This window comes from Procambarus clarkii, chromosome 69, assembly GCF_040958095.1.
Source record: "Procambarus clarkii isolate CNS0578487 chromosome 69, FALCON_Pclarkii_2.0, whole genome shotgun sequence".
Classification (NCBI taxonomy): Eukaryota; Metazoa; Arthropoda; class Malacostraca; order Decapoda; family Cambaridae; genus Procambarus; species Procambarus clarkii.
Window position 1 is genome coordinate 12,941,842 of NC_091218.1, and position 15,076 is coordinate 12,956,917.

General features: G+C 44.3%; 1 protein-coding gene across 1 annotated transcript; it reads left to right on the top strand.

The window, feature by feature from the left end:
- Nucleotides 1-7,200: 7,200 nt before the first annotated feature.
- On the top strand, nt 7,201-11,570 carry LOC138355840 (prestalk protein-like). The gene is made up of 5 exons (XM_069311378.1): nt 7,201-7,383; nt 7,986-8,388; nt 8,581-8,826; nt 9,443-10,564; nt 11,482-11,570. Exons 1-5 carry the CDS (start codon nt 7,201-7,203, stop codon nt 11,568-11,570), a joined length of 2,043 nt encoding a protein of 680 aa, XP_069167479.1.
- The last annotated feature ends 3,506 nt before the right edge of the window (nt 11,571-15,076 follow it).

The window sequence follows — 15,076 nt, forward strand, 5'->3', positions numbered from 1 at the left end:
ACCTTTTCTGCCTTGCAGGTAATCCCTTATCCAGTGTAGCAATCTCCCTGTTATTCCCAGATTGGCTAATTCGTATAAGATTACTTCCCCATTGGCTTTATCAAACGCTCCTTGTAGATCAACAAAAACTCTACAATTGTCATCCACATTAGACAAACACTTTAAGAGACAATCCGCAGTACTTTTGCCTTTGATAAAACCAAAGAGATTATTGGACATGTTATCACCTACAAGGTAGAGTAGCCTATTTAACAAAATCCTTTCCATCATTTTACAAAAGCAGGATATTAAGGAGACAGGTCTGTAGCCTCCGTTTGACTTAGGGATAGGAATGATGACAGCCTCTTTCCATTTTCTTGGTAACTTTCCCTCTCTATAACTCATATTAAACAAATCAAGTAAGGGATTAGGTTTCATACCGGCTAAATAATTAAGTATGTCATACGTTACTCCATCTTTTCCCGGAGCAGTGGAGCTGCCACTTTTTATAGCATCCAGTAGCTCATCGTGGGTTATCTCAGTGCATGCTATAGATCTTGTATTTAGGGCACATAAAGTTACTCCATTTCTAATATTTTCCCATGACTCAATGGTGACTCTCGTGTCTGCAGGTAAGGACTCCATACCAGCAGCACTTGCCCATTTATCTACTAACTCATTAGCAACTTTCCCTGGATCTGAGTGAGCAATGAATTTGGTCTTACAACCCCTGACTTTATTTACTGCTCTCCATATGTCTTTAAGGTTCTTAGTATTACCAATGGCCTGAGCAAAGTCTTGCCAGTATCTGTCCCGCGCCTCCTTCCTCACCTGACTGCATTCCCTAGCCACTTCCAACATTGTATTTTTCTCTTCATCCCTCATTCCATTTTTTAACCATGCTTTATGCGCACCCCGTAGCATTCTCTCCCATCCCTTGACTTGCTGATCATTGGAATATTTAAATTTCTTAGGTCCGTGCGTCTTGCTTCCCCTGCCCCCGTTATTTTCCCTCTGTACTAATTTCTCTATGTTCTCGACCATATCCTCGTAAAAACTATCAACGCAGAGCGGCGTGTAATGTTGATACCAATCTCCCATATTTTGAATAAAATAATTTTTCATATCTTTCTTAATATTTAGCCTTTTCCTTTGAAAGTGGACTTGTTTTTTCCCCAGTGGTAATTCAACGTTCAAGGCAAAGTGGTCACTAAGTAGTTCCCGAACAACCCGAGCCTCCCCCATAATCCCCTGAGAGTTTAAAACGCAGGCATAGTCAAGCCGTCCTCCCCTGATGTGAGTTGGTTCATTGTTTCCCAATAGACAGGTATCTGGATGATCTTGTAGAAACTGTAACCACTTGACCCCATTAGTACTAATGCTACCCACTGTCCCAAGGCTTGTGTGCCGAGCATTAAGGTCCCCAATGACCAGTGAAGGATTAGTATAAATGCAGTCAGGTAAATAGTTAGCGTCGAAGCAGTTCCTGGATACATACAAATTAACTACAATAAATTCCCCTTCCCTTAATGATAATTTAACACAGACACTCTCTATACCTTGCGTTTTTGATGGCGGTTCTACTAACTCTGCTGGTATGGAGTTCTTAACATAAATCGACGTGCCTCTGATGTTATTTGCAGCGAAGAGGTGAAACCCTTTATAGCCATTTAATTTCAATAATCCTTCATTCCTATCCCCTGTCTCCTGGAGAGCTACAACATCAATATCATTTCCCATCACATAACAATGAACATCTGTAACCCTGTTTCTCAAACCATTAACATTCCATGACAACACTTTCAGTCTAGGGTGATCCATTATTAATCAATTCATTGCCTAAGTCATCCCCAATAAGTTCACTAAATGATAGCCATACCTTGTATAACATCTCCCACCTCCTCCCAAGTTCACCAGTAAAAGCGACATTGCGATTCTCAAGAGATTTTTTCAGCCCTGAGATGTCCATTATTGGCCCAAATGATTCCTTCATTTCATGTGTAATTATAGGGTTCTTCCTTTCACTACGACTACCATCATTCACACACACTTCACTTTCCTTCATTTCATCACTCAATATTTCATTTTTGTCCTCAACCACTATATCCTGACTATCCTTCACCGTTTTGTGATTTTCCTTGACCTCCTGAACGTTTAATTTAGCCTCGATGGACTCGATTCTCTGCCCCAGATTTTGGAGGAACTCACCAACTTTTTTAAGTTCAGCCCACACTTCCTTGACCATATTATTATGACCCTCTCTCTGAGCCACAGTAGCCACTTCACTCACCGTTACACTGTCACCGCCGGAGTCCTGAGTGGTGGCGTGGCTGCTTGTTGCTGGAGCCTGCCTAAGTAAAGGAGACTCCTTTACCCACGCATTCGTCCGGTTCACTGGCACTGTTTGGGGCAGACTGTTTTGCTGTGCTCCCGGTGTCTGGGTAAGAGCTCTTGCTTGCTCTGTAACATTCACCGGCCGGAGAACAGCCATACTCGGCCTCTTGCTACACACAGCCGAGCTCGCATTGTGAACACCTCCACAGTTGCAGCATCTGGGAACTATTTTCTCACCCAGATTCAGTCTGTTTCTACACACAGTAGAGAGGTGAGACTTTCCGCAGAAACGACATCGTGGATCATTTTGACAGCTCCAGGATTTATGCCCCCATCTGCAGCATTTCAGGCATATTATGGGCTCTTCCACGTACTTTGCTACATGCCTGTAGCCAGCCCCGGTGATGAACACTTTTTCGGGTACGTCACCTCTCACTAGAGCCACCACCTGACTCCTAGCTTCACCTTTAATAAGGTGACGCTTGGCCCACACAAATCGTTGGTCGTCGAGTATAAACTCGGGGTCCAGAATCTGAGGGTATTTATAGATAATTACCTTCGTCAGCTTCTCGTTCCCCTCCGGTATTTCCATAAGAATTCCATCATATCCTTGCTGGCTAAGAAACGTCACTGCCTCCCTAGAACCTACCGTTAAGTAAGGTCTGTTTACACCTTCCTTCAGCAGGGGCTCGAACTTGCGGTGTTCTCTTCCGAGTTTGACGGTCCACAGCAGCTTCTGATGATAGGCCAACGTGCATGAGGCAGGGAAGAGAAGCCTCCATCTCCGCTGATCCTCACCTTCCTGACATCGTTCCGTCCGTTTGTCTGCATCAGTCTCGGCGTCGTTCTTCATTCTTTTATCGTTTCCGTTAAGTGTATTACTGTCCACACTACGCCTTGCCTCCTGTCTTCTTCGTTTCTTCTTATTCCTTGTCAGAACTTCTAGATACTCGCCCTCCTCGTCTGACTGGCTGCTTTCAGGGTCCATGTTAATAACGCCGTGAGAAGTAGCCATGTCTTCTGGTGACTGAGTCTCCATCTCAGTACCCAGCATGGGGGGAGGGGGGGGGGAAGGTGCGGAGCAGGTATCTTGACCCGACCGCGTCCCAGGTAAGACTGTCACTGATGGTGACTTAAACTCAATAATTAGAATACTCTTGATATTGTATCCAGTACTATTATACAATACAATTTTAATGCAAAATGAATAAAGGCTAATTTTCTCTAAATTGCTGAATACTATAGGATGGTTCATTATACGCAGCTATGAACAAAGCGTCGGTTATTTCCACCGCGAATTCCCCTGGGGGTCAGGTCACCATGCGGCTCAGCTTCCCATTCTCTTTTGTCGATAAACCACTCTGGATAATTCTTACAACAGCCTAGTTTGTTACACAACAAAAATCAGGCAAGAAAGAGAGGGGTGGGCAGACTGCATATTTTGGGATTGTCAGAAAGCCTTTGATACAGTGCCACACAAGAGGCTAGTGAAAAAGCTGGAGATGCAGGCTGGAGTGAAAGGGAAGGTACTCCATTGGATAAAGGAGTACCTAAGTAACAGGAGACAATGAGTCAGTGTGAGGGGGTGAGGTCTCAGATTGGCGAGACGTCACAAGTGGAGTCCCGCAGGGGTCAGTCCTTGGACCTATACTGTTTCTGATATATGTAAATGATCTCCCAGAGGATATAGACTCGTTTCTCTCAATGTTTGCTGTTGATGCAAAAATTATGAGGAGGATTGAAACAGAGGATGATAGTAGGAGGCTACAAGATGACCTAGACAGACTGAGTGAATGGTCCAACAAATGGCTGTTAAAGTATAACTCGAGTAAATGCAAAGTAATGAAACTAGGCGGTGGAAACAGGAGGCCAGGCACAGGATACAGAATAGGAGATGAAGTACTCAATGAAACAGACAGAGAGAAAGATCTAGGAATTTATATCACACCAAACCTGTCTCCTGAAGCCCACATAAAAAAAATTACGTCTGCGGCATATGTGAGGCTGGCTAACATCAGAAGAGCCTTCAGGAACCTGTGTAAGGAATCATTCAGAATCTTGTATACCACATACGTAAGACCAATCCTGGAGTATGCGGCGCCAGCATGGAGCCCGTACCTTGTCAAGCACAAGACGAAGCTGGAAAAAGTTCAAAGGTATGCCACTAGGCTAGTCCCAGAACTAAGAGGCATGAGTTACGAGGAAAGGCTGCGGGAAATGCACCTTACGACACTGGAAGACAGAAGAGTACGGGGAGACATGATCACAACCTACAAAATCCTCAGGGAAATCGACCGGGTAAACAAGGATAAACTATTCAACACTGGTGGGACGCGAACAAGGAGACAGATGGAAACTGAGTACCCACATGAGCCACAGAGACGTTAGAAAGAACTTTTTCAGTGTCAGAGTAGTTAACGGATGGAATGCATTAGGCAGTGATGTGGTGGAGGCTGACTCCATACACAGTTTCAAATGTAGACATGACAGAGCCCAGTAGGCTCAGGAATCTGTACACCAGTTGATCGACAATTAAGAGGCGGGACCAAAGAGCCAAAGCTCAACCCTTGCAAGCATAAATAAGTGAGTACACACACACACACACACACACACACACACACACACACACACACACACACACACACACACACACACACACACACACACACACACACAAGAAACTCACTTCGCTGGAAGACAGAAGAGTTAGAGGGGACATGATCACCACATTTAAGGTTCTCAAGGGAATTGATAGGGTTGATAAAGACAGGCTATTTAACACAAGGGGCACACGCACTAGGGGACACAGGTGGAAACTGAGTGCCCAAATGAGCCACAGAGATATTAGAAAGAACTTTTTTTAGTTTTTTAAGCACAATTAGGTGAGTACAAACACACACACACACACACACACACACACACACACACACACACACACACACACACACACACACACACACACACACACACACACATACACACATACACACACACACACACACACACACACACACACACACACACACACACACACACACACACACACACACACACACGAGGACAGGTACACAGAGAATGACAAAGAGGTGTATGAAGAACTCAACAAAAAGTTCCAGGAGGTCTTTACAATAGAACAGGGAGATGTCGCGGCGCTAGAAGAGGTGGCAGCAAACCAGGTGACCTTGGATAGGTTCGAAATTACAAGAGATGAGGTCAAGAAGCACCTATTGGAGCTGGATGTGAGAAAAGCTGTTGGGCCGGATGGAATCTCGCCATGGGTATTGAAAGAGTGTGCAGGAGCACTTTGCCTACCACTCTCCATAGTGTATAGTAGGTCACTGGAAACGGGGGACCTACCAGAAATATGGAAGACTGCTAATGTAGTACCAATATACAAAAAGGGTGACAGACAAGAGGCACTGAACTACAGGCCAGTGTCCTTAACTTGTATACCATGCAAGGTGATGGAGAAGATCGTGAGAAAAAACCTAGTAACACATCTGGAGAGAAGAGACTTCGTGACAACCCATCAACATGGGTTCAGGGAGGGTAAATCTTGCCTTACAGGATTGATAGAATTCTACGATCAGGTGACAAAGATTATACAAGAAAGAGAAGGGTGGGCGGACTGCATTTTTTTGGACTGTCGGAAAGCCTTTGACTCAGTACCCCATAAAAGGTTGATGCATAAGCTAGAGAAACAGGCAGGAGTAACTGGTAGGGCGCTCCAGTGGATAAGGGAGTACCTAAACAATAGGAAGCAGAGAGTTACAGTGAGGGGTGAGACCTCAGACTGGCGTGAAGTCACCAGTGGAGTCCCACAGGGCTCTGTACTTGGACCTATCCTGTTTCTGATATACGTAAATGATCTCCCAGAGGGTATAGACTCATTCCTCTCAATGTTTGCTGACGACGCCAAAATTATGAGAAGGATTAAGACAGAGGAGGACAGCTTGAGGCTTCAAGAAGACCTGGACAAGCTGCAGGAATGGTCGAACAAATGGATGTTAGAGTTTAATCCAAGCAAATGTAATGTAATGAAGATAGGGGTAGGAAGCAGGAGACCAGATACAAGGTATCACTTGGGAGATGAAATACTTCAAGAGTCCGAGAGAGAGAAAGACCTGGGGGTTGATATCACGCCAGACCTGTCCCCTGATGCTCATATCAAGAGGATAACAGCAGCAGCATATGCCAGGTTGGCTAACATAAGAACGGCCTTTAGAAACTTGTGTAAGGAATCTTTCAGAACATTATATACCACATATGTCAGACCAATCCTGGAGTATGCGGCACCAGCATGGAGTCCATATCTAGTCAAGCATAAGACTAAAATGGAAAAGGTTCAAAGGTTTGCCACCAGACTAGTACCCGAGCTGAGAGGTATGAGCTACGAGGAAAGACTACGGGAATTAAACCTCACTTCGTTGGAAGACAGAAGAGTTAGGGGGGACATGATCACATTCAAGATCCTCAAGGGAATTGACAGGGTTGATAAAGACAGGCTGTTTAACACAAGGGGCACACGCACTAGGGGACACAGGTGGAAACTGAGTGCCCAAATGAGCCACAGAGATATTAGAAAGAACTTTTTTAGTGTCAGAGTGGTTGACAAATGGAATGCATTAGGAAGTGATGTGGTGGAGGCTGACTCCATACACAGTTTCAAGTGCAGATATGATAGAGCCCAATAGGCTCAAGAACCTGTACACCTCTTGATTGACAGTTGAAAGGCGGGACCAAAGAGCCAGAGCTCAACCCCCGCAAGCACAACTAGGTGAGTACAACTAGGTGAGTACACACACACACACACACACACACACACACACACACACACACACACACACACACACACACACACACACACACACACACACACACATGAGTATGCCGCCTAATCATGGAGTCCCCCACCTGAAGAAGCATATAAGGAAATTGGAAAAGGTTCAGAAGTTTGCAACGAGACTCGTCCCAGAGTTACGAGGGATGGGGTATGAAGAGCGAGCAACTGAAGAAAATGTGCCTTACGACACTAGAAAAAAGAAGGGAAAGGGGGGACATGATAGGAACGTATAAAATACTCAGAGGGATTGACAGAGTGGACATAGACGAAATGTTCACACAGAATAGTAACAGAACGAGGGGACATGGGTGGAAACTCAGATGAGTCACAGAGATGTTAGGAAGTTTTCTTTTAGCGTGAGAGTAGTGGGAAAATGGAATGCACTTCAGGAACAGATTGTGAAAGCAAATACTATTCATAATTTTAAAAACTAGGTATGATAGGGAAATGGGACAGGAGTCATTGCTGTAAACAACCGATGGCTAGAAAGGCGGGATCCAAGAGTCAATGCTCGATCCAGCAGACACAACTAGGTTAGTACAACCAGGTGAGTGAGTACACAGACACAAGGATACACAGAGTTCACCAAACACGATAGCGAGTGTTAATGAACTTCGTGCCTGCCTCCGTATGATCAACCTGGCCATTGTGTCCAGCACATGGTCAGCTCTGACAGTGACACATGGGGGCCCCATCACGGGGGCATCAGGCGGGCAACCCTCACTCACCCTAAGGGTCATGCCTCATACTAATCACTCACCATCCACCTCCTTAAATGAGGACGAGGCTGTGTTTATCTTCTGTCAAGTTAAAGTATACTATACACCAGTGTCACACTATAGGCCAGTGTGATGGTCAGTGTCACACTATAGACCAGTGTGATGGACAGTGTCACACTATAGGCCAGTGTGATGGTCAGTGTCATACTATAGGCCAGTGTGATGGTCAGTGTCATACTATAGGCCAGTGTGATGGTCAGTGTCATACTATAGACCAGTGTCACACTATAGACCAGTGTGATGGTCAGTGTCACACTATAGACCAGTGTGATGGTCAGTGTCATACTATAGGCCAGTGTGATGGTCAGTGTCATACTATAGGCCAGTGTGATGGTCAGTGTCACACTATAGACCAGTGTGATGGACAGTGTCACACTATAGGCCAGTGTGATGGACAGTGTCACACTATAGGCCATTGTGATGGTCAGTGTCATACTATAGGCCAGTGTGATGGTCAGTGTCACACTATAGACCAGTGTCACTCTATAGACCAGTGTGATGGTCAATGTCACACTATAGACTAGTGTGATGGTCAGTGTCACACTATAGACCAGTGTCACTCTATAGACCAGTGTGATGGTCAATGTCACACTATAGACCAGTGTGATGGTCAGTGTCACTCTATAGATCAGTGTCACACTATAGGCCAGTGTGATGGTCAGTGTCACACTATAGACCAGTGTGATGGGCAGTGTCACACTATAGACCAGTGTCACACTATAGACCAGTGTGATGGGCAGTGTCACACTATAGACCAGTGTCACACTATAGACCAGTGTGATGGTCAGTGTCACACTATAGACCAGTGTGATGGTCAGTGTCACACTATAAACCAGTGTGATGGTCAGTGTCACACTATAGGCCAGTGTCACACTATAGACCAGTGTGATGGTCAGTGTCACACTATAGACTAGTATGATGGTCAGTGTCACACTATAGACCAGTGTGATGGTCAGTGTCACACTATAGACCAGTGTGATGGTCAGTGTCACACTATAGGCCAGTATGATGATCAGTGTCACACTATAGACCAGTATGATGGACAGTGTCACACTATAGACCAGTATGATGGACAGTGTCACACTATAGACTAGTATGATGGACAGTGTCACACTATAGACTAGTATGATGGTCAGTGTCACACTATAGGCCAGTATGATGATCAATGTCACACTATAGACCAGTATGATGGACAGTGTCACACTATAGACCAGTATGATGGACAGTGTCACACTATAGACTAGTATGATGATCAGTGTCACACTATAGGGCAGTGTGACGGTCAGTGTCACACTATAGACCAGTATGATGGACAGTGTCACACTATAGACTAATATGATGATCAGTGTCACACTATAGACCAGTGTGATGATCAGTGTCACACTATAGGCCAGTGTGATGGTCAGTGTCACACTATAGACTAGTATGATGGTCAGTGTCACACTAGGCCAGTATGATGATCAGTGTCGCACTATAGACTAGTATGATGATCAGTGTCACACTATAGACCAGTGTGATGGTCAGTGTCACACTATAGACCAGTGTGATGGACAGTGTCACACTATAGGCCAGTATGATGATCAGTGTCACACTATAGGCCAGTATGATGGACAGTGTCACACTATAGACCAGTGTGATGGTCAGTGTCACACTATAGACCAGTATGATGGACAGTGTCACACTATAGACCAGTGTGATGGTCAGTGTCACACTATAGACCAGTATGATGGACAGTGTCACACTATAGACCAGTGTGATGGTCAGTGTCACACTATAGACCAGTATGATGATCAGTGTCACACTATAGGCCAGTATGATGGACAGTGTCACACTATAGACCAGTGTGATGGTCAGTGTCACACTATAGACCAGTATGATGGACAGTGTCACACTATAGACCAGTGTGATGGTCAGTGTCACACTATAGACCAGTATGATGGACAGTGTCACACTATAGACCAGTGTGATGGTCAGTGTCACACTATAGACCAGTGTGATGGTCAGTGTCACACTATAGACCAGTATGATGGACAGTGTCACACTATAGACCAGTGTGATGGTCAGTGTCACACTATAGACCAGTATGATGGACAGTGTCACACTATAGACCAGTGTGATGGTCAGAGTCACACTATAGACCAGTATGATGGTCAGTGTCACACTATAGACCAGTATGATGGTCAGTGTCACACTATAGACCAGTATGATGGACAGTGTCACACTATAGACCAGTATGATGGACAGTGTCACACTATAGACCAGTGTGATGGTCAGTGTCACACTATAGACCAGTGTGATGGTCAGTGTCACACTATAGACCAGTATGATGGTCAGTGTCACACTATAGACCAGTGTGATGGACAGTGTCACACTATAGACCAGTGTGATGGTCAGTGTCACACTATAGACCAGTGTGATGGTCAGTGTCACACTATAGACCAGTGTGATGGTCAGTGTCACACTATAGACCAGTGTGATGGTCAGTGTCACACTATAGACCAGTGTGATGGACAGTGTCACACTATAGACCAGTGTGATGGTCAGTGTCACACTATAGACCAGAGTGATGGACAGTGTCACACTATAGACCAGTGTGATGGACAGTGTCACACTATAGACCAGTGTGATGGTCAGTGTCACACTATAGACCAGTGTCACACTATAGACCAGTGTGATGGACAGTGTCACACTATAGGCCTGTTTAGTATGATCTCAATATATAGGCAAGACAACAACAAAGTTTCAAGGCGCCTAACAAGGCACACACACAGGTAGGACATATTAAGGATCATATAATCTCTACATAACCAGAGAGGTCCTCACACACAACACCAAAATAATCAACAGTTACAGCGACAACACCAGACTGGACATTGTCGAAGCACTATACATCAAGCAAGCCAAGCCACTATGTATCAGGCAAGCCAAGCCACTATACATCAAGCAAGCCAAGCCATTATACATCAAGCAAGCCAAGCCACTATGTATCAGGCAAGCCAAGGCACTATACATCAAGCAAGCCAAGCCACTATGTATCAATAGCCAACTACCATCGTATTACACTTTGCCAACATCCTGAACACGACAGTACATGCAACTTACTGCAACAACCCTCATGCAAGCAGGAAAGTGACCAGATACAATAGTTACTCTAGCGTATGGACTGTGTCTTGTTATTGTAAGTTTGTAAGTAAGGTGCTTCACCTTCACCTCATCCTCGGGTATATATCATACAGTTAGGAACTTTGTAATCATTCGAACTCCGCCTTAGACAATATATATATATAACTAGGAGGGGTAAACAGCGATGCCAGGATAGTCACCAACCACTACCCATTCCACCTTTCTTTCCCGCCTCCCTTTCCCATGTCCACGTCTTCCTTCTCCCTCATCTTCTCCGCACTCCCTCATCCTCTCTTCCATCCCATCTCATTCTCACCACCATCCACATCTCCTCATCTTCACCCCATCTCCCTACCCTCCAAACTATCCCCTCCCACCTCAAACTTTAGACATTTCCATTTGTATATAAAATAAATCATATAGATGTGCGGGTAAATGGCGGGAGTAACTTAAAAACTCTACGGACAACAGATTTCCTGTTTCATTTCCGACTTCATGAAAATCGCAGATAGGGGAGGGTTGGGGGGTATTGAGTTACAGGCAATATTTCTTAACACATTTAATTTAGGCCTACCCCTCAACCAGCCTATGGCCATCCCATACCCCAGACCAGTTCCCCTGCATATTTAGGCGAGGCTAGTCCCAGGTGGCCGGCCTCCAACTTGGGACAAAGAGACATTGTTATAGCGGTCGAGGCGGCGCCATTACCCATCTCGAGGTTACCCGAACCCACATATAATGGTCAAGATTGGCTTCATCGGTGGTATAGTCGTAACGGCATCCCTGGCAGGTGTGTCAGGGAGCTGCCACATGTGACACACCTCACTCCTGACACCTGACACCCTCACCCTCTCCCCTACACCTGCTACCGGCGACTTGTATTACAGTCCCTGGCCCATGGAATGTCAGCATACACTGCCGCAGAAAATCGCGTTTCATTTCTTTCAGTGTTGGATCCGTCTGGACATTTTTATCCATGATGGCGCCTCTTCTGCTCCCAGCTCTGAAACTTTAGATGGCCACCTTGAGATGGTTGGTGCTTCTAAGTTTATTGTGCACCAGACTCATCCTGTGAGTGGGAGGTTATTGTGCACCAGACTCATCCTGTGAGTGGGAGGTTATTGTGCACCAGACTCATCCTGTGAGTGGGAGGTTATTGTGCACCAGACTCATCCTGTGAGTGGGAGGTTATTGTGCACCAGACTCATCCTGTGAGTGGGAGGTTATTGTGCACTAGACTCATCCTGTGAGTGGGAGGTTATTGTGCACCAGACTCATCCTGTGAGTGGGAGGTTATTGTGCACTAGACTCATCCTGTGAGTGGGAGGTTATTGTGCACCAGACTCATCCTGTGAGTGGGAGGTTATTGTGCACCAGACTCATCCTGTGAGTGGGAGGTTATTGTGCACTAGACTCATCCTGTGAGTGGGAGGTTATTGTGCACCAGACTCATCCTGTGAGTGGGAGGTTATTGTGCACCAGACTCATCCTGTGAGTGGGAGGTTATTGTGCACTAGACTCATCCTGTGAGTGGGAGGTTATTGTGCACCCATACTCATCCTGTGAGTGGCAGTTTATTGTGCACCCCATACTCATCCTGCGAAAGTTTTTATTATTATTATTATTATTTTCTACCACAGACGTGGCCACACATTTACAATGCTAACCAGCATATATACATTTTCTTCTGTCCTCCATGGACAGGGTTAGAGAAGTGTTAAACATATAGTTCAGGGGTTTATTGAACACTCAACCACAGAAGGTGATTCGGTGCTTTTAAAATGCTAAGCTAACCTACATACGTAAATACATAGATACACAGATTTACGTATGCCCTACATAAAGTGTTAGATGTGTCTTTTACATAGTGTCATTAATGTGCATTTACAAAGGTGAAATGTAATTCTGATCAGCTTCCATATATATTTTATACACATACATATACATACACACACATATACGTACATATATACATACATATATACACACACATGCATTCACATACATTGTCTCTTTTACTCTGACAGGGTGAGATTGCTGATAAAGAAACTAGTGTGCAATTAAGCACTTAATCACTGAAGGTGATTAAGGTGCTTTTACAAGCTCAGGTTATATAGTTACATCACATACATACATTGTATAATTGATACATTACATGGTTAATCTTGGATACAAGTCCAATATATCATCAAGTGTTCCAGTACTCATATAGTAATTACACAGTTCAGCATACCTTAGCCCAGGAGGGCGAAAGTCAGTCAATATGGGACATTCTACAATATAATGTTCAAGAGAGTGCATGTTTTCTCTTTCACAAAGTTGACACATTGTGTACTCGACATTTGGGTTTTGAGAAAGCTGCCAGATACGTCTATATCCCAGGCGTATTCTGGCCACTATAACATCACATTGCCGGGTTCTTGTTCTATTAGTCCCATATGTGAATGTCTCCTCACGATATCTATCATAATATTTAATGCTACAACTTTCAGGTCTTTGAGAATTTGTTAGGTCTGTGAGATCTTCATTAGATATTTGTTTAAGTATTCTCTTTGTCACTGCTAATGAAACACCCATATCAATTTCTACCACTGGTTTTCTGCAGGCTGACTTAGCAAGCTTATCAACAGTGTCATGCCTTGAGATGCCAACATGTGATGGTATCCATAGGAATTTAATCTCAAATTTGTTTTCTTTAGCAGCTAAAACATTCATTCGAATATCACTGACTATTTTCTGGGTGTCACTACTATGTGCGTTCAATGCCAGGAGTGCACTCTGCGAGTCACAGTATATAAGTCCACTGCCTTTGTCTTTTAAAAATTCAGTGGCAAGGTATATGCCTGCAAGTTCGGTTTGAGTTTTACTTGCCCAGTCATTGACGCGCTTCATTGCTGTATGTACGAGAGAAGATTGTTCAAATATGTTACATGCACATCCGGTACATCGTCCACCTTCTTCTACAGAGCCGTCGGTATAGCACTGATACACATCGTTACCCATACTCTGAGTACTTTCAGTGATGCTTTTCAGTGTTAATTGTTTTAACACTATCTTTCTTGGGCGCATTTACAAAATCAACTGATAGATCCCAGTTATCCCATGGAGTAATTGGTTGATTAATCATTAATTGAGTTGGGTACATATTTAATATTTTGATGGAGTTGGCTACCTTGTAGAACCAAAATACATAATCAGATTTCGTTCTTCTTCTATAGACCTCAGGTGAGTGCAGCATATTAGAAAGTTTAGCTTGAAACTTCATGTGTTGTCTAGATCTACTCAACGCTTTCACGCCGAAAACTGTGCAAATAGACAAAATTCTCTCACTTATGGTAGGTAATTTCAACTCTGCTCTCATATTAACTATTCTCATGGACTTTGGAGCCCCAAGGATGAGACGCATAGCTTCATTTTGCAAGGTTTCAAGAGATTTCAGCTCTTTGTCAGTATACAGTGTGAGATGTAGAGCATTGTAGTCAATCACAGAGCGTATAAATGATACATAAAACATTCTAGCAAGTCTCACGTTAAGTCCATGATTGACACCAACAAGGACCCGCAAGGGCTTTAATCTCTCCCAAAGTCTCCTCTTGAGAGAAGAAAGGTACCCAGGGTCGTTAATGGGGACACCAAGGTATCTGTAAGTCTCGCAGCAGTTCTCAAGTGCTCGCCCATCTATATGATAATTGACTGGTGGAATACCACATGGAATGAGGGCACGAGTTTTCTGTACAGAGATAAGGAGGCCACATTCCTCAGCTCTAGTAGCAAAAGCGTCGAGCAGAACTTGCATTCTAGGCTCGGAGGCAGCCTGTAAACATATATTATCAGCATAACAAATGACTGTCTTCATTATTAGTTGGAAGATCTTTAATAAGTTTATGCATCAGAACGTTGAACAACAAGGGACTGAGGACCCCTCCTTGTGGAGTTCCCAGTTCAAAGTGTTTGCTCTCTGTGCTTTTAACACCATTAAACAAAACATATGCTGTTCGATTAGACAAATAGCCCTTTA